The sequence below is a fragment of the Mus caroli genome, unplaced genomic scaffold (genome assembly GCF_978045245.1).
Source record: "Mus caroli unplaced genomic scaffold, Mus_caroli_1 scaffold_19, whole genome shotgun sequence".
Lineage (NCBI taxonomy): Eukaryota > Metazoa > Chordata > Mammalia > Rodentia > Muridae > Mus > Mus caroli.
In genome coordinates, this window is record NW_028227274.1 from 22,045,039 (window position 1) to 22,069,013 (window position 23,975).

The 23,975-nt window shown below is 44.7% G+C and overlaps 1 protein-coding gene across 4 annotated transcripts in view; it reads left to right on the forward strand.

Moving 5' to 3' along the window:
* The window catches only part of Fhod3 (formin homology 2 domain containing 3), a 423,897-nt gene that overhangs the window by 20,832 nt on the left and 379,090 nt on the right, over positions 1-23,975 (forward strand). For all 4 annotated transcript variants that reach the window (XM_021150413.2, XM_029472088.2, XM_021150415.2 and 1 more), the window contains exon 2: positions 22,379-22,485. In XM_021150413.2, the coding sequence (XP_021006072.1) occupies positions 22,379-22,485 (107 nt within the window). The remainder of the gene's footprint in view (positions 1-22,378; positions 22,486-23,975) is intronic.

Sequence of the window (23,975 nt, forward strand, 5' to 3'; positions counted from 1 at the left end):
TCTGCCACTGTTCAGGTGTGCTACACCTGGCATGTGTGAGCTTTCAACACTTCCTGCTACTATAGTATCCAGGTGATTGACAGCGAAGCCAGTGAGTGACAGAGCCTCTTACATCCAGGACACTGTCTCTTGATGGCACCTGAGAGTGAGTTTGTCATCTTTCTGTGTGTGAGTTCCTGTGTTTTGTGGATGGAACCCAGTGCATGTAGAGTTCTCCTACTCCCTTCCTTGCTGACAACCTGGGTGCTAGGCTATTGCATCGATGATGGACTCTTCTGGGTTGGTAATGGGAATTTGGTGGAGGAGAAATCATGAGCAGGTGTCAAGGTCCCGAGGCCAGACTTGAAGAAGGATAGTAGAGCTTGGTAGCTTGGACCTTAATATCAAGAGAGCAACCAGGTTGGGAGAGGCTGGGATGTGACACCATGAGGCAGGGGTGGAGAGGGTAGTCATTTGGTGTTGAAATCATGCATGCACAGGAGATTCTACAATATAAGAAGGGTGTGTAGGGGCATCCTGATGTGCTCTGGACTGTGCCCCCCAGGATAGGCAGTACTGTAGCATCCCACAAACTTGACTACATTTTGTGATGAAAGCATGCAATTTTGAAGCCTTCTATGAATCTGTAGTCTTGACTCACATGCACCCACCCAGTGGAGTCTTTTAAGGAGCAGGAACATGGCCATGAGGTGATTAGAGAAGCTCGCTGCTATCCCCACTGCTGGCGTTGGTGCTCCAGCTCCCCCTTGCCATCTGCTTTGCTTTCTCTTACTGACTCCATTTGTAGCTGGGGTAGGTTGTATGCTGGTGAGGTCCGTGTTGGGCTGAGTTGGAGCAGAAAGGTGGGCTGGTGAAAAGATCTTTGCTTTGGCTCCTGGTCTGCCTGGTGCTACTGTAACAAAATACATAACACTGGGTTATTGACTGTAAGCAGAAATTTATTGGCTCACCTTTCTAAAGGGCAAGAAGTCAAAGATTGGTGACAGTGACTGATGGGGATCCTCCTGTTAACCCATGGTGGGAAGCAAGGTATAGGAGGGACACTATCTTTTTATAAGCCGTCTACTCTCCAGGAATGGCATTCATTTGTTTCATGGAACCCTTAGTGCTCTAGTCACTATTTAAAGGTTTCTCTTTCCAGTATCACCATGTGGGGGGTCTTGTACTTTGAAGTACTTGTACTCAAATTGAATCACATGACCTAAGCACCATGGTAGTCTTACTTTATTGTTGATAGCCCTCTATGATGTGAATTCAGCCAGTGTCCTTTCCCTCCATTCCCTGACCAAACCATGCTCTGCTCTCCACTCCATGCTCAGCCCCACTCCAACCTCCATTCCAAGTCCTCTCTACCTGCAGAGGCTAGTTTCCATGTGCTCAGTGCTATCCCCCCAACCCCATCCCAACCCCATCTCAACCCCATCTCAACCCCAGAGGTTGCTCCACTAAGTCTGGCCTAGAGTAATCCTTGCCCTTTCTGTCTAGAATCATGCCTTTTTCAGATGTTCCTTCCCTTACAGTTGTGGTAATGTGTGTAAACTTTTGGCCTTGAGGACAGCATGTGTTGGATGGGCTCCTGTTGTCAGCCATCTCTCTGCTGTTCTTTCAGAGGACCCAGGTTCAATTTCCGGCACCCACATGGCAGCTCACACCTGACTGTAGCTCCAATTCTAGGGCATCTGGCACTTTCATAGACATACATGCAGGCAAAACACCAATGCACCAACATAAGTAAATAGATCTCAAGAGTGTGCTAACAGCAAGTCTTGGCAAAGATGTAGGACAAAAGGGAGACTCATATGCTGAATATTTAAAATTCTTAGCAGTTATGAAGCAGGCACAGATGCATTGTTACTAAGTCTAGGACTTAGTGATTCTATGAGTAAACATAGACTTAAGAGACATATATGCCCTGGAGACACCACAAGTACTCATGGTAGTTGACTATGTGGTATAAAACAGCTAAGAGCAGTTTTCAATGATCATGGTTAACTATGTGTATTCAATTGAAAGAATATAATGTTGAAAGTGGATGCGCTGAACATTCATGCAACATAGATGAATCTCATAGACATATGATTGAGTGAAGAAAGCTATACGTTGTAAGCTTAAGACAGGAACACTGACTTACAGCCTTAGAGATCTATCTGTGGTGAGGAAAGTGTGAGTGAGGAGGGACCGGTCGAGATGTCTGGACCACAAGTGACCTTTATTCTTCTATCTGAGCTGGCGACTTGGATGTGCTCACTGGAAATTCACTGACTGGCACTTTTCTAAATGTGTTCTGCTTAAACATTACATAAGGATACAGGAGATGGGTGCCGGAGGTATGGAATCTCTTGAATTTTGCCAAATGGAGATCAGAAATGTGAGACGGGAGATGGCGATGAAATCCAAGAAGTTCTTCAGATATGTCAAAATTATGTAATGATGGATAGCCTCATCCCGAGGGACAGTAGACTGGGAAGCCACAGAGCCATTTCTGCTATGTCCTTGGGAGATACCTGATGCCCAAGAGAAGATGCTGGTAATATGCAGAATGTCACAGACTAAAGGAACAAAAGCAAGGATGCTGGCTTTCCTCTTTCTCTCCACTCATATCTTCTTTTCTTATTCTGCTGCAACAGGGTCAGAATTCTTGCTTAGGAAACCTACACCCACAGAGCAAAAAAGAAAAATGCCACTTTTGAAAGGACGGAGGATGCAAATTAGCATTTTCTGGACAGAGACACTGGCTGAGCTGGAGAACCCAGACGCAGTAGGCAGCACAGAAGGCGTTGGCAGGCGAGAAGTCCACTTGTTCAGAAGCTGAATGAAAGATGTTTCAGTAACTCGATTCAGGGGTTAAATAGATGTCTCAGTGGTTAAGTGCTTGCCATGCAGACATGAGGGATGGATTTGGATCCCCCAGAATCCATGTAAATGCCAAATGGGTGTGACAGCATGCCTATATAATTCAAGGTTGAAAAGGCAGAGAAGGGATCCCCAGAGCGAGCCAGTTAGCAAGATTAGCCACATTGATGAACTCTGGATTTGATTGAGGGACTCTGTCAATGAATAAGATGGAAAGAACAGTTGAAGATGACTCCAGACACTAATCTCAGGCCTCAGTACACACACACACACACACACACACACACACACACACACGCATGCATGTGCACCTACACACATGTGTGCGATGAAAATTAAAAATAACAACTTGGTGCAGGAATCAAGGTTGTACTGTGTCTTTGGGTTTTATTGTTGCAAAGAGACACCATGACCAAGGTAACTCTGATAAAAGAAAACACTTAATTGTGGCTGGCTTACAGTTTCCAAGGTTCAGTCCATTATCATCATGGTGGGAAGCATGGCAGTATCCAGGCAGACATGGTGCTGCAAGAGCAGAGTTCTACATCTTGATCTGAAGGCAGCCTGATGGAGATCCTCTTCTGCCCTGGGTGGAGCCTGAGCATAGGAGACCTCCAAAACCCACCCCACAGTGACACACTTCCTCCAACCAGCCTTCATCTTCTCCAGTAAGGCCACACCTCCTCATAGTGTCATTTCCCATAGGCCAAGCATATTCAAATCACTGCATACTGCAAAATAAGCCATAGCTGTGCCTCCTTGAGGGGTTCATCTTTGTAGCAGTGTTGATTAAGGCCGCTTAGCAGTCAAGTTGTGCTCGTCTTTTGTGAATATAGTTATCAGGTCAGAATAACAAATATCTTTTGGCTCAAGGGTGGTGGCACACACCTGTAATCCCAGCACTTGGCAGATGGAGGCAGGAGGGTCAGGAGTTCAAGACCAGCCTTAGTAATATAGTAAGCTCCAGGCCAGCCTGAGCCTCATCATCAGACCCTTGCCTCAGCAGAATAAAACATAATAAAGTGAGCAAGCAATGAAACAAGCAAGCAAGCAAGCAAGCAAGCAAGCAAGCAAACAAACCAAAGGGATGCCTTTTGCAAGTGATAGCATACTCAATCTCTTTCCATCTCAGTAACAGGAAAGTCAGGAAAGAAAATGAGAAGCATTTGATTGTATAGGGAGAGAAAAGTTCAAATATGTCTGCCAATGGCACGGTTAACTTATTGTTCTGATCAGATAAGTTTAAATATTTATTTACTCCATTTTAAAAAATCTTTTGTAACCTTGAACTGGTATTGAACTCATTCAGCCCTCTGGCCTTAGCTTCCCAAGTGTTGGTATTACAGGTATGATCTAGTGTAAATGCCTAGTGTAAAAAACGTATTTATTCCTGAAAAGCATCATTGATAGTTGAAGCGTTTGCTTTTAGCTCTCAACTACTACTGCAGCTCAAGCATAAAGATGAGGCGAGTCTCCTAGTCATTCATGTAACAGACAACACGGTGATTTCCCCACATTTTTCTCACTGATAAAGTACTTCTAATGCTAAATGTTTCCATTGATTGATTGATTGGTTTGGCTCATGGAGGTCATTAGAACTCACATAGCTCAGAGATGAGAGACTGAAGGAGGGCATTGGATGGTGATGTCTGCATCGTTAGGAAATTCAAGGGTTTTGCCCTTGGAGGAGCCCTTTGTCTTCTGCCCAGCCAAAACTAGGCACCAACTCAGTCCTTTGTATGTTATCACGGCAAAGTGTGTCATGAGGTTTCTCTGACTTGGGGATGTTTTCTACCAAGTGGGAAAGCAGTTTAGGAGACTCCAAGGCAGCTCCGACATTTCCCTGTCTTCTCAGGAATCAATCTGTTCCCCTAATAGTACTGAGTCATTTTCACCCCATGTATTTTGATTTTTTTAAAAAAATATATATATTTATCAAAGGCACTAAAGTGCTGGAATAGCTCTCAAACATTAGTTTTTTGGTGAGGGTTGGATGAGGTAGTACTACCCATTTTGTGACTTGTCATTGCCCTCTACAAAGTTCATGATGGAGAACTGCATGGCAGAGTTATTAAAAATCAATTTTAGGACGTGTCTGCTAAGTTTATGTATTTTGTGTTGGGTTGCCATGGTGATCTGAATGAGAAATGTGCCCCATAGGCTCATGTATTTGAATGCTTGACCCTCAGTCGGTAGCACTTTGGGTAAGATTATGGAAGTTTTATAAGGAGACATCTATCAGGAGGAAGTATATCATTGAGAGTGAGCTTTGAGGTTGTATAGCCTGACTTTACTTCCTGTTCTCTCTGTCTGCTTCCTGTGTGTGGTTCACTGTGGTCTCTTTGCTTCCTGATTGCTAGGCTGGCCTCATGCCCTTGCTGGCATGCCTTCCTCACTCTAGTGGGCTGTGTCCTGGAACTGTGAGCTAAAGTGAGCCCCCTTCTCCGCTCAGTTGCCTTTGATCATGGTATCTTATCACAGCAAGAGAGAAGCAACAGTATGATTATTCATAACGGCCCCTGGTTGCATGAGACTTGTGGGCCATTGGCTGGACACTCTTGATAATTCCAAATATTTTTGAAGTCCCTTGAATTCCCCAAAACACAAAAGAGGCTTGTCTTATAGGTATAGTGTGAGCTAGCCACTGCAAATGCTTTACCTGCAAGATTTCCACTCCTCATGGTAGCTCTGCCATGTGGCAGGCCATTTCTCATTTTCTTGCTAAGGAAAACATTATTGAAGTTGACTGATTTGTGTAAAGTTGCACTGCTACTGAGTAGCAGAGCTGGGGGCTGAAACTAGGCACCACTACCTCTTCCTCCTCCTCTACCTCCTTCTTTCCCCTTTCCCCTTCCTCATTTTCATTTCTACAATGCTCTCTCAAACTGGGGTCCATGCTTTCCAGAAAGTCTGTGGACATCGAGGTGGCAGGAAGGAGGGTTTGACTTATGAGTTTACAACTTGAGAAAAATTTATCAGTCATTGGAAGTTGATAAACACTCCTGTAAATGGCAGATGGAAACTCTGTAGCCTTTATAGGCCATTTGGCCTCTGTGGCAATGGCTCAGTCTGCTCTTGTGCTCTGAAAGTCCCATCATGGCAGGAGTGATATGATAGATGGTAGATTAGTCAGGGTGTGTGCACGCGTGCTTGGGTTAGGGGGCTGTCTTACTAACTGATGTATGTGACACTATTCCCTAGGCAGATAGGCCTGTGCTGTTTAAGAAAGCTAGGTTAACATAAGCCTTGTAAGCAAGGAAGCCAGCAAAACAGCATTCTTTTGTGGTTTCTGATTTAAGTTCTTGTTGGAGATTTCACCCTGAATTTTCTCAGTGATGGACTATGACCTGGAAGTGGAAGCCAAATCAATGCTTTCCTCCCCTAAGTTGTTGTTGCTTTTTTCATAGTGTTTTATCATTGTGACAGAAAGGAAATGAGAACAGAATGTTTATTTTAGCTCACAGATTCAGGGGCTCTCAGTCCATCACAGCAGAGAAGGTCCCAGTAGAAATGGTCAGGAAACAGAGAGTAGACTTGAACCAGGGGCTGGGCTATAATCACTCTCAGAGTCTTACTGTTAGAAATCTACTTCTTTCAGTAAACCACACCTCCTAAAAATTTTTGAAACCTCCCAAAATGATTCCACTAGCTGTGGAATAAACATTTGAAACATGATCCTATGGGGGATATTTCAGGTTCAAACCATAGCAGGTGGTCAGATAATACGGGATGCTATGAAGGGATACAGAAAAAGCGAACAAATGTGTGGTTTTAGCTGGATTGAGGGAGGGATGAAGCCAGCTGGCATGGTGGCCTTGCCTAGTGGAGAGCAGGTTCCCAGTAGGGCTACAGATGTCTTGGGAGATGTTGTGTTCTCCTAAGGACCAGCACCCTACAGCAGAAAGAGTCCCAGGGAAGATCTAAACCTTTCCTGCCAATGCACACCTGGGAACAGTTGCTTTCGCTTATGCCTCTCTCAGCCTGGGAGGTAGGAAGGAGTGATGGCTTTCTCTAGCCCGTGCCAAGTCAGATCAACTGATAATGCCTACCTATCAGAGAGGGAAAAAGTGACTGATTAGTCCCATTGACTAGAGAATATTTTGAGCTGGCTTCACGTTTGTCTTGTAGAGTATTTCCAACTGTCTGGGAGCTAGCTGTCCCCGCTACATCCGGGAGAGCTCAGTATTCCTCATACCCCCACAGGGAATTATGGCTCGTGAACCACACACCCATCAAGTTAGAATTGGCTTGAAATCAATCAATTTAATTACATACTAACCATAATGGATTAGTTTTTGAAAAATGGGAAAAGACAAAATTCACAGTTTTCGTCTTATGCTTGGGAGGTAATGTCTGATAGTTTATTTTCAAGTTTCACTTCATGTGTACAGGAAACTTCCAGAAAACTCAATAAAACACACTAGAGAAAAGAATACCGAATAGTAAGAGCTTTCCTCTAGCAAAAGGGAATGGTTTTTGTAAAGGTATTTTGAATGCTGCTTAAATGTAAGGACTTATTATTGTGCTTTCCTAAGGAAAGCAGCCTGACAATAGGGTCACAATCACAGAACACTCTGGCCTCTTGCTTTTCCTGGCAATTAAGCTGGAGCATGATGGGAAGCTCTGATATAACTTTGCTTGGTCCAGATGAGTCCTTGTGGGAGTAGCTGGCTGAAGGCAGGGGATGCGGCCTGCAGTGTGGAACATCTACGGTTTGTTCAGCAGGACTCCAGCCTCTGACAGGTGGGGTGTTGCCTCCTGTACAGACATAACATACGACAATTCACTTTATGTGGGGAGGCCAGACTCATAGTAAGGGAAAATGATTGCCTGCCGGGCACTTGCTGTTCATGGACACATATTCCTCCCATTAATGGAGGCCTCCTGGGACCGTATCAAGACCAGAAACGCATCAGAGCAAGCACCTCTTTTAGGGATTGTCTGTCCATCTCCTGGATGCTCCGAACCAGCTAGGTAGGTGGGGAGGGGAGGAGGGAGGCAAGGAGGGAGGAGGGAGGGAGTGTAGGATGCAGGCTGCCAAGGCACCTGCAGGCTGGGAACTGAGCATACACTCTGGAGCTAGCCAGCGGCTGTGTTTAAGAGCACACATTCCTGTTCCCCTTCTAAGTTCTCCCCTGTTTAATCAGATACTAATTACTCTGTGTGATAATCTCTTTTGCTTCTAATTGCCTCTAAGAGATGGGCATCCAAATACTTCCTTTATTTTTAGAAAATAGGTAAAGCATTATAAAAAAACAATGTATACTTTCCATATTGGTCTTTTATAGAAGCAGGCCATAAAACACTCATTGTTAGTTACTGCTAAAGGATTTAAGAGTCTTCAAAGGGAACTTAGTGCACCTGTACTAGTGCTCAGCAGGCTTAAGCCGGAGGATGGTAGTTTGAGATTGGCCTAGACTACATATTAATTCCTATGCCAGCATGGGCTATAGAGAAAGGCTCTGTCTCACAAATACAAATAAAAAATAGTAAGTGAAAAACCAGCCTAGCCTTTTCCAGAGGAGGATTTGAGACTCTATTCTTGGTTTCTGGGCCAACTGTCACAAACTACACCATCACTGAGACTCCCTTCTTTATACAAGGCTCTGCCGTACCTGGTCACATTGATGTCTATAGAGTGTATATTGATAGTAGAGTCATGGTCGGATTGAAGAAAATGCTTTACAGTCAACCCAGGGTTGAGGGAACCCAAGGTTCCTAGGGTTAAAAAGAACCAGGACTTGTTTTGGAAGGTGATGTACATCAGTACTCCACATGGCAGAAAAGTTTGCTAGATTAGTTAGTTTGTTTGTGGCCACTGGACAAAGGAAGCAAATTTCAGAGTCTGTGTAAGGTGTACCTACGGAACTTGTGCTGGGGTGTGGGTATGCTGGGGAGGAGGTGCTCGGTGCACGGAAGAGGAACACCTGGACATCAGTTGTGGTGGCATGTGCTTTCTCCACTGTGACACCTCCATCCCACGGCTTGTTAGTCCAGAAACTTGGGTTGAAGGAACCCTTCAGCAGTACACACAGACTTCAGTCTGAGAGGAGCTTCTTTGCAGAATTGTCACACTGGATGGCACTGTAGTCATCACAGCCCAGCTCAAGCTTACTTGGTTCTTTGTTTCTTTAACCTCCAAGGCTTCATCCAGCCTTTTAACCATGAGCCTTCTTCCCAGCCACTTCAAGTGTCACTTCCTTCTGTGAGTTTGGCTGTCCTATGCTGTCCTTTCCTATGTCATGCTGTATGTGAATACTTATTCCCTGTCTCTTGTCTCTCACCCTTGACATCACTTAGGGTTTATCAGAATTCAAGCTGGGCATGATACCTCAAGCCCAGACCTACAGGCATGTTGGTCTGCACCCTGTCTTGCTGCTGGGGTGCCTGGAGTGTGGCTGGCATGCCGCTCAGTGGAGGCAGAACACAGTCCAAAATGGGGGTACTCAGTCCTTGTTTTTCCAGAGTGGGAAACAGTGGAGTCTTGGATGGTTGCTATGGTTTCCAGTCTCCTGTGTACCCAGGCACTGCTGCACTACTCTTGGGAGTTAGGAACGAAGGTCCCAGGTCTGTGATTCCCTTCAAGGCATTCATAGGTCAGGCAGGAAGAGGAGAGGCAGAACCCTGGATGTAGGTGAGGGGTGAGGAGTGGGAAGGGTGGACCGGAATTTGGTTCCAAGTGACTGCTGAGAATATGGAGGGCCTGGGAGAAAGAAGGCTAGGAGATTTATGCACAGTTCTTTATGACGAAGGCCTCTCCCCTCAGCAATCCTTGATAAAGAGACGATTCGTGCTTGTTCAGACTACTTTATTTGATGGTAGATGTGAATGCTTATACCTTACTCAGGGTGAGCCAGGGATTAAATACCTACTGTGAGAAGGAATGTCCAGGGAGGGAGGAAGCACATTGGCTGAACACCTAGGGTCTATCTAGACACCTCATTAGCATGGAGAACTTCGGGGTTTTATGCTACATGACCAGTTGTCATGGTCCTCTTGGTGAGGTGTCATGGTTATGTGTTCTGAGCAGGTAGAGTTAGCTAGGGAGCTGGCCCCACTCCTACCACTTTCAATTCTGAGTTTCCCAAGGTTTGGGTACACCCAGCCGTACCAGATCTTTGGTCTGGTGGCATGGTCTATTTGCCCCACAGAGGCTAGTCTGGGCTGCAAAGTGAGTTCCAGCAAAGCCTGAGCTGCTTAGTAAGTTCTAGATGAAGCTGGGCTTGATAGCAAAACTCTACTCTGAAAGTACAACAAAATGAAATCAACAACAAAACAAAACAAAACAAACAAAACCCCAAACAAACAAAAGCAAACAAAATCCCCTAATATGTTGGTTCCGTGAGCATTGTACAGGATTTGAGTGTAATTCTTGCCACCTGCAAAAATCACCTCCGGATTTATTAAAGTTGACTGTTTAAAATATTTATTTGCTTAAGTACATATGTGCGTATGCATACACATTCCTTCTCCACGCATACTTTTGGAAGTCAAAACAACTTTGTAAAGTTGGTTTCAACTTCACACAGGTTCTGTGGAATGTCCGGACCCAGGTTGCCAGGTTGGGTGACAACTGCCTTTCCTCACTGAGCCATCTTTCTGGCTCTGGACCACATTTTAAAGTAATATTTATTCACTAGACTGGATGTGTAGAAAGCCCTGGAAGGAAAAGGTTGAGCAGAGGCAGTGTCTGAGCCATAAGTGAACAGAGTATAGGCCACCGGTGCTGACCACTGTGCTCAGTGGCATGGGCAAGATATTCTGAAGTCTTCTATGGCCACCTGCAGCCCAGCGTCCTGTCTCCACACATCTGGCTTTCCAAGGTATCCCTGAGGCTCATTCTCATGGATCCTGGTGCTGCAAGATTCAAACCTGGCTCCTGATTCTCACGGTAGTTGCCTGGTGGGAACAGCTCTGAGCTTGGGGGTCATCACCTTGAGGTTTTAGACCTGTCAAGCATGTCTGAGCTAGGGGCATTTCCTCATTGGTAAGAGCCTAGAGACTCATTGGAGGAGACATGCCTAGCCTACCCAGTTTTAGGGATACAGGAACTTGCATGCATTTCTGGCAGACTGGTTCCTGGGTCATGGTGGCTCTAGGTGGTTGGCATGGAGGACCGAATGGCTGCACAGCTCACACCCAATGGAGCATTGCCTTGTCTGAGCTGTAAGAAATGTCATGGAAGCCAATCTGTGAAGGGTCAGGCTTCTCTCTGGGAGAACAGCTTGAGTGTTGTGGCAACCTTATGGGACACAGGGAATATCCAGCTGACCACATACATCTGGATCTGTGGTGCCTGCTTGGTCAGAGCATTTTTCTTCAACATCTGGGAATGATTATTTTCTGCCTAAAACCTGGTGGTGGGGCAGCTGCTAGAAACTCACTTGGGTGAAGGAGGGAAACAAACAGGCAGCTGGCTTGAGCGTGGTCCTCCCTGGAGATGGCTGGTCTGAAGTATTTTCTGGAACCAACTTCTTTCATCTTTGTTCTGAATCAGAAAGTCCTGTCTGGTCACAATTATTCCACTGACTGTAACTAAAGCCATTTGAACTGCTTCTGGGAAGGACCTGAGGAAAAGTCTGATTTTGGCTTTGAAAAATTTATGTAGATAAGGTTGTGATAGTTAACATTGTCAACTTGACAAGATCTAGGATCAGCTAGGAAACAAACCTCTGTGTCTGGAGGGAGCATCTTGTTTGGATTAACTGAGGTGAATGTTGGCAGCACAAAGAAGGGGACAGAGCTGAGTACCAGCATGCATTCTCTCTGCTTCCCCAGTGCAGGTGCAGTGTGACAAGTGGCCTTGAGCCAGTGCCTTCCCCACTATAATAATATGGATTTTTAACCTGTGAGCCAAAATGAACCCTTCCTTTCTCAAGTTGTCTTTGTAGGTATTTTGCTGCAGCAACAAGATAAGTAATTTATATAAAGCCTCACTGTATAGTCCAAGCTGGCCTCAAACTCCCAATCCTCCTGCCTCAGGCTCTGGAGTACTGAGGGTACAAGTATGAGCTACCACCCTTGCAAAGACAAAAGGATCTACATACTGAAAACTTTTCTCTTATCCCTTTTACTATTATCACAAAAAGAAAATGTTTTAACACTTCTGGGGATCCAACCATGAGCCCTACTTGTGATAGTCAAGGGCTGGTCTACATAGCTAGCTCTAGGACAGCTAGGACTACAAAGAGAGACCTTATTTCAAACCAAAACCAAAACCAAAACCACAAACTAAACCAACCCAACCAACCAACAGGCTAGCCAGCAAGGTGGCCTATATTTTAACTTTCAAGTGTTTCTGGAGAGCAATACAATGACTGAGGGTGAGCCTAAATCTCACAGAGGAGAATCTTCAAATTCAAATTTCACAGTAAAACATATTGTACTTAAAACTTTGATTTTGAGTGGGTGAGATGACTCAGTGGGTAAAGGAAATGCCATATAAGCCTGTCCACCTGAGTTTGATTTCTGGAACCCATGCAAAGGTGGGAAGAGAGAAAAGACTCCACATTGCTATCCTCTAACCTCCACAGGCTTGCTGATCACTTATCCATATATATGTGTATATGTGTATGTGTATATGTGTGTGTGTATATGTGTGTGTATATATATATACATATATATATATATATATGCAATAGTATAAATAAAAGCCTAAGTTACAGAATCTCATTAATTCTTAAAACTTAATAATCAGCAATCTTAAGTTCAATTATTTTATTTTCTGCCAGTGGTTAGACTCTTCAGACACTCCAACATTCCTAGAGTTACAGACCAGTAGCTTTCCCCTCAGCTACAGAGGTGTGCGCAGTGGTTCCCGAGTGTGGCCCATGAATACCTCAGAGCTGGCTGTGGCTATAACCATGCCCACAACTGCCCCCCAACACAAGTCATCCCCACAAGGAGAGCTCACATTCTCTCCCCAGACGTGTCTGAGGCACAAAGTAGAGATGACAATGTGTTTGGGCTTCACTTTTTTTCAAAAATAACATTAACTTGGGGGTATTAAGGCATTTTGAGGAGAGGGGGTTCACTTTAGGGGTGTCTTTTTGGATGGGCTGTATGAGTCCCCTGAAGCTGTAGGAGAGTTCTTTCTCACAGATGGACATTCTGCTCTTGAACAGGCAGTGTCTGCTTTCTCCCATCCCCTCTCTTCCCTTCCTTTCCTCTCCCCTTCTCTCAGCTTCCCTCCCCTTCTCTTCCCACCTCTCCTTCCCACTTTTCATTATCTTTCCTTCTCTCCCCTCCCCTTCTCTGCCCTCCCCTCCTCTTCCCTTTGTTGTCTCCCAGTTTAACATGTACAATTTGCCATTTATAGGTACATGATGCCTATAAGTGTTTAATCGTGTTGAAAAAGTTATGACAGAGATTACAGGGGAAAATGATGAAAACCGTTCCCAGTCCTTTACTTCGTGATATAGGCTGGGGAAGGCATCACTGTGAAGCAGGGTCCTATAAACAGAGTGGTCAGCAAATTACCACAAAGCTGCTTGCTGTGGAGGTGTAAATGAGAGAGGCAGGTGGGCTTGCTGACCTAAGCACTCAGGATCTCATGACAGCACACCTTACAGGAACCTGGGCAGAACTCTGCAGAGGTGTTTTGAGGGGGGATTTTCACTCATCACTGAGCCAGGGCTGTCTGGTCATATTGTTAATGAGTTACTAAGGGAACAGAATAAGGACATGGTTGATTTCATGCTGCTGATGTGGAACTTGCTCGGTTATTGAGAAGGGCTGACTGTACACAGCATATAGTGTTATAGCTGAAAAGAAACGAAGGGACACTAGTCATAGTGTCTACATAAAGAGAAATTGCATCTCCTGAGCCATGGTCCCGACTTACAGCATATATGATCCAGGTGGGCCGGTGGCCTGGAAACTTGGATAGTGTATACACCAAAGGAAGTGTTGTGGAGCTTAGCCTGGGGAGAGGAAACTACAGGGGCTCTATATTGCTCTGTTCTTCCTGAGAACAGAGAACCTGGAGTTTAATTCTAAACTATTGGCAACTAACCAAAGCTATTGTAAATGGTCAAGCTGGCCACACCAAGCAAGGCAGAGAGCTGTTCACTGATATTGTGACATCTGCCAGTCTCTGCTGTTTTACAGCTGTGATAATGACCAATGAGACTGGTTTTCTCTTCTTCTGGGGATGCTCTGATTGACTCGTGTGTTCAGGCTTCCTGGCTAGCAGGCAGCTCATCCTGTAGAATTATTGAAAGCATTTCCTCGAAGTTCGCAGTGGCAGCCAGCTGGACTTTCTGTGAGGTGTGGCTTCTGTTCTTTGGCCCAGTCATGGCTACCAGGTGGAGCCAGAGTGTTGGTCCATTTGTGCTGTTTCCAAAGATCTCAGTGCATCTTTTCTGGGGTGTTATCCTGATATCCACAGTTGGCCCCAGGGATATACTTGCTCATTAGGAGGAATCTACTAGGCTACAAGGTGGTATTGAAAGAAGAGCCAAGGACTGGGAGAAGAGGAACAAGTTCTGAAGCAATTAGGGCTTCAGTGTTTGCTCTTGGCTTACTTCTTCCCTCAAGGAGTCTAACAGTATCATTTCTGTCTTCTGTCTCAGAGTGAAGCCTAAGATCCTACTCACAGTGAATCTATTCACTGGGTCATGGTAGGAATTATACAGACCCTTGGCATCCAGATGCCTAGACACACAGAATTTGGATGTTTGGCTGTGACCCAATGTTCTAGGAAGCTACTGTATGCACTGGCATCTGAGAACCACTGAAGATAGATGGTGGAGACCCTGGGTTGAGGGGTCTTGGGGTCCTCAGTCATATTCTACAGGCCTTATCATGAGGGATGTAAGTAGCTCCCTGTCGACCATCTATCCCTGGCTCACAGCCACAGGCTGTGTTGTAAGTGCTGCTCCATGATGGTTCAAATCCTTTGCCCACTTTTAAATGGGGTTATTTGCCTGTTGCTGTTCAGATGTAACAGTTTCTTATATGCTGTAATACAAGTTCTTTATAGACATACACATGTCTTTCATAGTTCTCCCCTTCATTTCATTTTCTCAATAGGATCTTTATTGTATAGCTCAGGCAGAGAGTACAGTGGACAGTTCTTGGTGACAACCCTTCCTAGTCCTGTACTTCATGATGTCTGCTGGAAAAGGTATCACTGTGAAGCAGGGTCCTATGAACAGGGTGGTCAGCAGGTCACTGTGAAGCTGCTTGCCCTGGAGATGTAAACGACAAAGGAAAGATGGTGCATGCTGACCTGAGCATTGCCATGGGGGCTCATAGCCATCGGAAACTCCAGGGGTTCAAATGTCCTCATCTGGGCTCCGTGGCCTCTGCAGACATGGGGCACACATAAATACATTGTAGGCAAACACCTATACACATAAAGAGACTCAAACAAAACAACTCCCCTAGACACCACATGCATAGACACATACATACACACACACACACACACACACACACACCACAACACAATATACACATACCACACACACAAACCACAGACACAAACACCACATACACTACACACACTACAACACACACACACACACACACACACACACACACACACACACCACTACACACATATACCACACATATACCCCACAGTACACATAAATACTACATACACACCACACTACCCCCATATACACCACACCACACACCACACTACACCATGCACACACACCACACACACACACACACACACACCCCACACCACACTATACCACACACAAACCACACACATACCACATATACATACCACACACCATACTACACCACATATACACACACACACTACACAAAAAAACCCCAAACACATTCACAAAGTGAGTGAAAAAGAAACAGAGAAAAAGAATGTAATTAAAATTAAAATTTAGTTCTTTGAAAATAAGAATAAAAATTGTGTATGATTTTTCTTAAGTAACCCAATGTCTTCATTATTTGCTGAGACACAATAAACAAAGCAGGTGAGAAAGAGAAATCCCAACTTTATCCCTGACCCACATACTTTGAACCTGGTGTTTCTCATGTTGGTGAATAGTGCTTCTATTTACTGATTGGCTCAGTCAAGAAATTCAGGATTTTGCTTGTGTTAGACACTTTCATATTGTATCAGTCATCCAGGCTTTCTCAAGCTCCCTACTTTAACCCTCATATCCTTCCCTTCCTTCCCCCTCTTTCCTGAAATAGCGATGGAATTCTTTTTTAACTTAAGTAAAATGATGTGGAACACAGGACACGGTACTCACATAAGCCAATTCATTCTAGCTTTTTGTATTAAAAAGCCCAATATACCTTTGGCTGTTTAATGATGAAAAGTGATTTATTTGCCTGAATATCTGTTACCATTTCCCGAAGCTCATGCCTTTATCTTCTTGCAGATTTTGGCAGAGATTCCCATTGTGGGTGGGTAGGCTGCATGCGCGTCTTAGTTTAAATGGAAATCTAGAACTTGATTTGGAAACTCTCTGAGTCAGCTCAGCACAAGGCCACTTGTGCTTGGGTTGCTGACCACCAACAGCTCACCTATGGGTCAGAGAAGCAAGATCAAGCTACTCTCAAAACAAGGACACTCATAATATTTCATAATTCCAGGGGCCAGTTCTTCAGAGATATCCTTACATTTTTCCCTAAATCATTTATTAAACTGACTGTGTTACAGCTCTGCTGAAGAGACTCACCGTCCCTAGGACTGCACTTGGTAAGGGCTGGTCAGCAGCACTGATTTCCTTTCGATATTGTGTAATCCAGTTTCATGGTTTCTTAAGAAAACCAACTCATTGTTTCTTGTATTTACATTTTTAGTTTTATCCTTATAGATATGATGTTTTTGTTATGAAATGTATGGCATCGTCGTTAGGGTACAAGGGGCACCAGGAATGGTATCTGTGTGAATACGTATATCTGTGGCTGTTTAAATACTTTAGGTAAAATGCATAGTCTGTTTATAACCTATGCCCATCTCTGTGTGTAACATATGTCATCCCTAAATTACTAACAATATGCAAGATGATCTCAACAGTTACTGCACTGTATAGCTAGGCAACAGGAATGAAAGACTGGCTGTCCTGTGTAGAGTACTACTTCCTCTGATTTAACCTGTATATGGCAAGCCTATATCTTATCTAAGATATCTAAGTCCAGCTTCTTGTCTCTGCTGCCTTTGGGTGCAGCTGTTCACTAACTGACCAGCTGAAATGCACTGTCTGCCTTTGTGCTTCTCTTAGAGCAGTGGTCGGCTTGAGGTGTACACTAAAGAGGCTCACGGTGAACTCAACCTTTGAGAGGACCAGGGCTCACGTGGTGCATAATTTTTGAGCCAGGAGAAGCCTGGGATCACAGAGCTCAGAAGGTCTGGGCAGAATCTATCATAATTTGCTTTACATTGGTTACTTTCTTATCACTGTGATAAAATATTTAGCTAAAGCAACTTGAGGGAGGGTAGATTCATTCTATGGGTATAGTCTATCATGGTGGAGGTAGCAAGGCAGTGGGCACAGCTCCTGGCTGCAGCAGAGGGAGCTTCTACACATCTGGGCAGACCAGGAGGCAGAGAGGGTGGAGACAGGATCCTGTATACAGTGACTCACTTCCTCTAGCTATACTCTGCCCCCTTTCCTCCAGTTCCTTTCCTCCCTCCATGCCCTTCCATATATGCCTTCCTGTTCCCCTTCAAACTCATGACCTCTCTTTTCATTAATTGTGCATATAATGTTACTTGCATGTATGTTTTCAGAGCTGCGTATTTGGTATTGGATAACAATTGGTGTGCGCTTCCCCAAGGAAGACTATTCCTTCCACGCACAGCATCCCCTCTGCTTCTAGTTCTTTGTGTAGGAGTGAGGCCTCATGGTTTTTCCCTCAACCACTTTGTCATGTCCACTGTTGTTTTCCCTTGTTCAGCTCATGCTTAGGCAGCCACGTTGGTGGGACTTTACGGGTATGGTTTCTGACATTACTAGGAGACACAATCTCACAGAAAATTCCGTGATTCTCTGGCTCTAATAATCTTCCCACCCCCCATTCTGCAACATTTCTTTAGGTTCCACATGCTTCTGTAGATGTATCCCTTGGCACTGGGATCCACAACCCCCTGTTCTGACTGGTTGTGGTTTTCTATAATGGTCTATCTATGTTGCAAAGAGACATTTCCTTGATGTGGTGTGAGGACTACACTTATCTGTGGGTGTAAGGACAAACATTTAGAATGTACTTAGGCATTATGCTGGTTTAGTGAAGTGGTGGCTGTAGGTTCTCCTCCAAGACCCATGACCTCACCAGACCTAGTAGTTGGCTAGATTCCCTGTACTAGGCATGATTTCCCTTACGTCCAATTCGAGAGTTGTTGGTTACCACCAAGGTTACAGCCAAGTTGTCCGTTACCACTATTGCATCTTCTGAGTTATTATGCTATATTGATCATTATTGTGGTTCATGGGCTTCATAACTGGGTAGGACTATTATTTATTCCCCTCCTTTGGTAACTTCTGGTACCATGAAAACTGGTGCTCAGGGAGGAGGGATTAAGGTCAGTTCTGGCTTAGGCATCTCTGGGCCTTGTGTCTGAAGTACTTGGTATCTTTAGCAATAGGGACTTAACTTCTACCTCTGGGGGTGGGTAGAAACCAAGGGTAACAGCAATAGCCTGTATGTTTTAAGATCATGGAAAACGATGATTAATAACTCAAACAAGGGGTTCTCACACCTGGTACCTCTTAGGGGATCCACAGCCTCCCCAAAACAGTGCCACCAGTTGGGGACCAAGTGTTCAAGCACAAAAGCCTGCTAAAGTTTCACATTCAGACTATAGTACTGTCCTCTTTTACTTTGAAGTTTGCAAGAGGGCTAAGGTGGAGCAATAGAACTCCGGGGACTAGGGGCTTTAAATGCCTCTTCTTCTGACTTCTCTGGGAGGGGCTTTGAAATCATCATTCCCTAATTCCTTGGTGCTTCAGACTCCTCATACTCAGCACCTGGTGTTGTCCTTTGTCCCCAGCAGGAGTTTCAGCTCAGGGACGGTTAAGGTTAGATATGCACTTTGTGTTCCATCTCAGGGCTGGATAAGTGGTGGGCATCCCTGCATGGACTTGTCATTAGAGGGGGACTTGTGATAGCCTCTCACCCTTCATTCCTCCTGTCTCTGGGAACTCGGGTGGTCAGATTTGCCTCACGTGTCAGCTGTGGGTGGTCTGTGGTGACAGATTATGGAGAAAGGAGATTGACCTAAATGAACAACCATGGAATCTCAGAGAAGCTTGAGGGTCTACTGGGAAGTGCTAGCGTGGGTTTGTCTCCCTCTGATTTCTCTTGGGCTGTCTCATGTGTCAGTCATCAGCCGTTGGATCATCCACAGCTTGGCAGTCTAGGTTGGACTCACTCAGTGGCAGAATTCCAGTAACTGGAAGGGAGGACAGCTCCTGGGAGCCAGTGCCTGTAGTTGTCAGCTAGGCAGCATCAGGTATCACCCATGAGGAGCAAGACACAGGCCAGCATGGGTCCCAGGCTGTTATACAGAATCCCATGGGGAGGCTATAGATGTGAACCTGGGAGGGTCCCATGAAGTGACACAAGTGAGTGAAGCTCATTTGAGATTTTCTTTAAACTTTGAAGTCTATTGTTAAGTCTTGTATTTTCTCACTTCTACACAACTACCAAAATTAGTTTAAAGGGTAGCCTCATGTGTATTTATAGAAGGGTTCTGTTCAAATCTATTTCAGGGCTGCACAGAAACGTTATTGCCTAGACTAGGCTTTCTCTAGACTTGCTGCCAGAACCCAGATAATCATTAAACCACCCCAGCAACACACCACTTCACTGGCTTAAGGAAAGGAAAGAATATATAAATCGAGACGTGACATCAGCCTTACTTCAGATGTTTGAGGTTTTTTTCCGGAATGGTGAGCCTGCCCTTTTGGAGTACATTTTCTTTGTAGGAGCAGTCAAAAGAACCCCAGAATCACTTTGTGCGGCATCTGTCTAAGGAGCAGAGGATTTTTTTCTCTGTCTTTGGGCTGCTTGTTTAAATGGCATGTTTTGACTGGGGCGAGAGTGGGGAGTGGCACAGTTAGGAGACGTAGAAGGACCTTTCTTGTGGGTCTGGAATTGACTCCCTCTGGAGCAGCTTGATCCCTGCCAGAGCCCTGGCCACAGGTTGACAGGCTGCAACCTGATCTGAAGTCTCTCAGCCACGCCACTGTCACTGCCCCTAAATTTCCTAATCGCCACCCTTCTATAATAACCCTGTAATGCTCTCTTCCCACATGGCTCTCTGCTTTGTCTTATGTCCTGAAGTGCCCGACAGTGTCCTGGCCACCAAACTTTCAGCCAAGAAAGGAGTGCAGGGGACATGCTGCCAGGGGATCAGGGTTGACATGAAAATTGTCTGAGTCAGGAAATTCCAGGACCCTTAAGTCATCTGGGAGGACATTTGACATGAGAGGCCAAGGCAGGGATCAGGTTGCCTCCCCCAAGCAGGAATGGAGACCAGGGACTCAGTCTGGTTGGGAGGTATCTTAGTCCTTTAGTAGGGAAAGTTTGGATATTTCTGCCTGAATTTTTATAACAACCAGTTTGAAATTAGCCTTTCCTCATTGTCTTTACGCCTTGGCTTTGGACATTTGTTTTGGAAGTTACTTAGTAGTTACTGCTGAGGTTGAAACGGTTAATCTTTGTTGTCAACTGGATGACTTAGAGTCACCATGGAGACATAGCTCTGAGTTTGTTTACAAGGATGTGTCCAGGAAGGTTTAACTGAGGAAAGGAGAACCATCTTGAATGTGGGTGGCGCCATCCCCTAGGCTTGGCTTTTAGACCAAATAAAAAGGAGGCAGTGAGCTGAGCTCCAGCATTCAAACGTCTCTGCTTCTTGACTGTGAACAGTGATTGGCTGCTTCTTGATCCTGATTCAATAACTTCTTAGGCATAATAGACTATATCACCTCTTAAACTACAAGACAAAACAAACCCTTCCTTCCTCAGGTTAAGTGTTTTTAGAACATCAGTGACCAAAGTAACAATACAGGCTTCTACCAGTTTGTAAAAGTGAGACTGAAAGCTGATCACCAAACTCTGAACTATCTAGGTGAGTTCACTATGTCACTGTCATCGCAACCCGGACACATTTTATCCATGTGCCTTGGCTCACATGATGCTAGTTTAAATATTAATCTTGAGTTTCGGGTGTAATGGTGAGGCTGAGTATGCATCATGGGAAGGGTCTGGCAGTGTGATGATTCCATTGGGATCTTAGCCTTTATGTACCAGTTCCAAGGCAGTCTGTCCCAGGGCAGTCAATATCCCAATTTGATCCTCATCCCTGGTTGTTCTGGGCACACCCACATATTCCTCTTAGGGGACCAAGAGGCCCATGTTCACCTTTTCTTTTTCAGTTGACAGACTTACTAGCACCATTGAACAGGGGCTTTCTCACCCTTTAATTAGGGGATCAAGGTGGTGACATTTGGCTAGGGAGCAATGATACCCTTCTCCTGGGTTGGGACTTGAGCAATATTATGGGGGGGGTGTTGGCATCTCTTCTGAAGACAGTCACTGAAGCATAAACAGAGGAAGAGCATCCACTGACTGACAGTTGCTCTTACTTGTGTCTTACTCTAATCTACAGTCTATTTGTCTGTCCCACTCATTCAGTGAAACCATATCTTTGAGGGAAGGAAGCCTTTTTGTGTTCTTTGGTGCCCTGCCTGGGTCAGATATATAATTTTGTTAAGATGGTGATTGGGAAATGGTGGTAGTTAGTGATGCCTGGAATGTGAGGGTGGGGATGGAGATGGGAGTAGGGGGTGAGAGTGGGATAAGGCAGACAGTCTGAGACTTGAGGATCTTGTTGTCATAGACCAGGAAGATTGTGGGGTTGTCATTTGTTATTTGGGGCTTGTCACAGAACAAGTTGAGGCAGATCCTTGGCAGGCCTTGGGGACCACAAAGGAAGAGTCAATATTGAGGCTGCTGGGAATTAAGCTGGAAATTCAAAATAGAGCTGACTGCCATTAGGTCAGGACTGCAGCTGTGATCACCACGGCACTTCTGTCTTTCCTCTTGCCTCTGCCTCTAATGTGCTGGGATTTCAGTCATGAGCTACCATGGTCATCTGCACTTTGGGACTAGAGTCTTGACTCACCAGCTAGAATGATAAGCCATCTTGACAACTCAGAAATCAAACATGACATTATATACTTGGTTTTCTCATAATATTAATCACAGTCTTTGGCAAAATAATTTACCTGTGTTTCTAAGTGTAAGTAACCATTCTAAATGTAACAAAATGATGCTGACTACAACTTCAGAATCTTTACAACCTGGGCCAGTGCCAGCTCTCTGACAGACGCCTCTGTCCACTTGTACCAAGTGGGCCCCAGGATGCTTTTACTAGTATAGTCCCTCCTCCAGCTAGGTACCACAGTTTAGAGTTTTTACTCTAAAAACTTGGTTTTTAAAAAACCCTAGAGGGCAACTTAAGTGACCTGATGGTACCTGGTCCCTAACAGAAGAGATGGCTAGAACTAACTCCTCCTTTCTCTCCCAGCTCGATGACTGTACCCTGCAGCTGTCCCACAATGGTGCCTATCTGGATCTGGAGGCCACGCTGGCGGAACAGCGGGATGAGCTCGAAGGCTTCCAGGATGACACAGGGTAAGCACAGCCATTGTCCCTGCCCACTGGCCTGACTTACCCCCATGCTGGTGTGTTGAAGTCTTAAACTGCTTTGGAGAAACCACGTCGCCTTGACATTCACTTAGAATCAGGCAAGGACTTGTTGTTGACTGTAGATCTTTTTCTATCTTGAGAGACTTTGCTCCTTGTGGGTAGTGTGGCTTAAGAGAAGTTTTTGAGATGGGTTAATTGAACACATAGTATTCTCTTCTAAGGGATTTTTAACCTGAGCAAAACAAATCAACATTCTCTAGATTTTTGTAGATTGACAACTATTTTAGTCATTGCTTCCAGTAGTTTAGTTGATATTTTACTTTCTTGGCAGATCCTGGTAGTTTTATGGTGTATATCTTTTTAACTCACTATAGTGGGTAAAATAATTATTAATTATGTCAATTAATATGTTATTTCTTAGCCTACATCTGGATTGCTTGATACTTAGAATTGTTATACTAAGAGATAGGGCAATACTCATGATAAATTAGAGATGTATACAGAAAGTGAAACCTCTGTTGGACTATTCACACAGATAACCAGCCTTCCTGTGTCAGCTGGGAAGCTGACAGAGCCATCTGATAGGGCTGTCTCTCTTCCTCTCCCTAATCTACCTTGAACCAGGCATAGCTGTGATTGTATCAACACCTTCAGTGTTATTGAGGCTTCACAGATTATTCTAATTGTTGTTATGTGGTGTTCAGAGACCTCCAAAGTTATCTGACATTCCCTTGGCCAAACTCAGACCATATCCAGGTGGATACTAGCTGGGAGTATTGATTTTTCATGCAGAGTTCAAAGAATGGCACTCTACAGCCATAGAATGAGTTTCCCTGGCCATGGTCATCAAAAAGGTCAAGGTGCCTTATAGGATCAAACAAAGTTCTTAGAAGATATCCAGTAGAGGAAGGATAAACTCTCTGGGTGCTTCATAGGGTGCACACTGCAAGAGGAGTGTCTCCAGCAACATAACCACCTATCAGCATGATCATCACCTTTCAGATAGGTGCTCATGGACCTATCTGGGCCCCAAACCTGCAATATAACAGAGGATGACCTTGATCTTCTGTCCTCCTGTCTTCATCTCCCAGGCACTGGAGACTGAACCCAGGGATTTGTTCATGTTAGACAAGCACTCTACCCACTGAACTACATCACCAGCCCTCATCAGCGTCTTAAAACTGGACATTAAAGGATTACAGGGGATCCAGATACAGGGGAAATTCCATTGCAATAGTTTTTGCCTATGTCTGACAATGGCATCCCTTTGTAGATGTCAGAATACTGGCTAGAATGACAGTCTCATTGGATGCCTTCATGGCTCACTGATCAAACAGACCCCATGAGTGTTATGAGTAGATCATTGTCAACTTGAGAAATGTGTCTAGTGATGCAATGCTTAAAGAGCAAGTCCTGCCTGATCTTTTTTTTTTTTTTCAAAAACTTGAATGATTTGGAGATGGAAGTATAAGAAA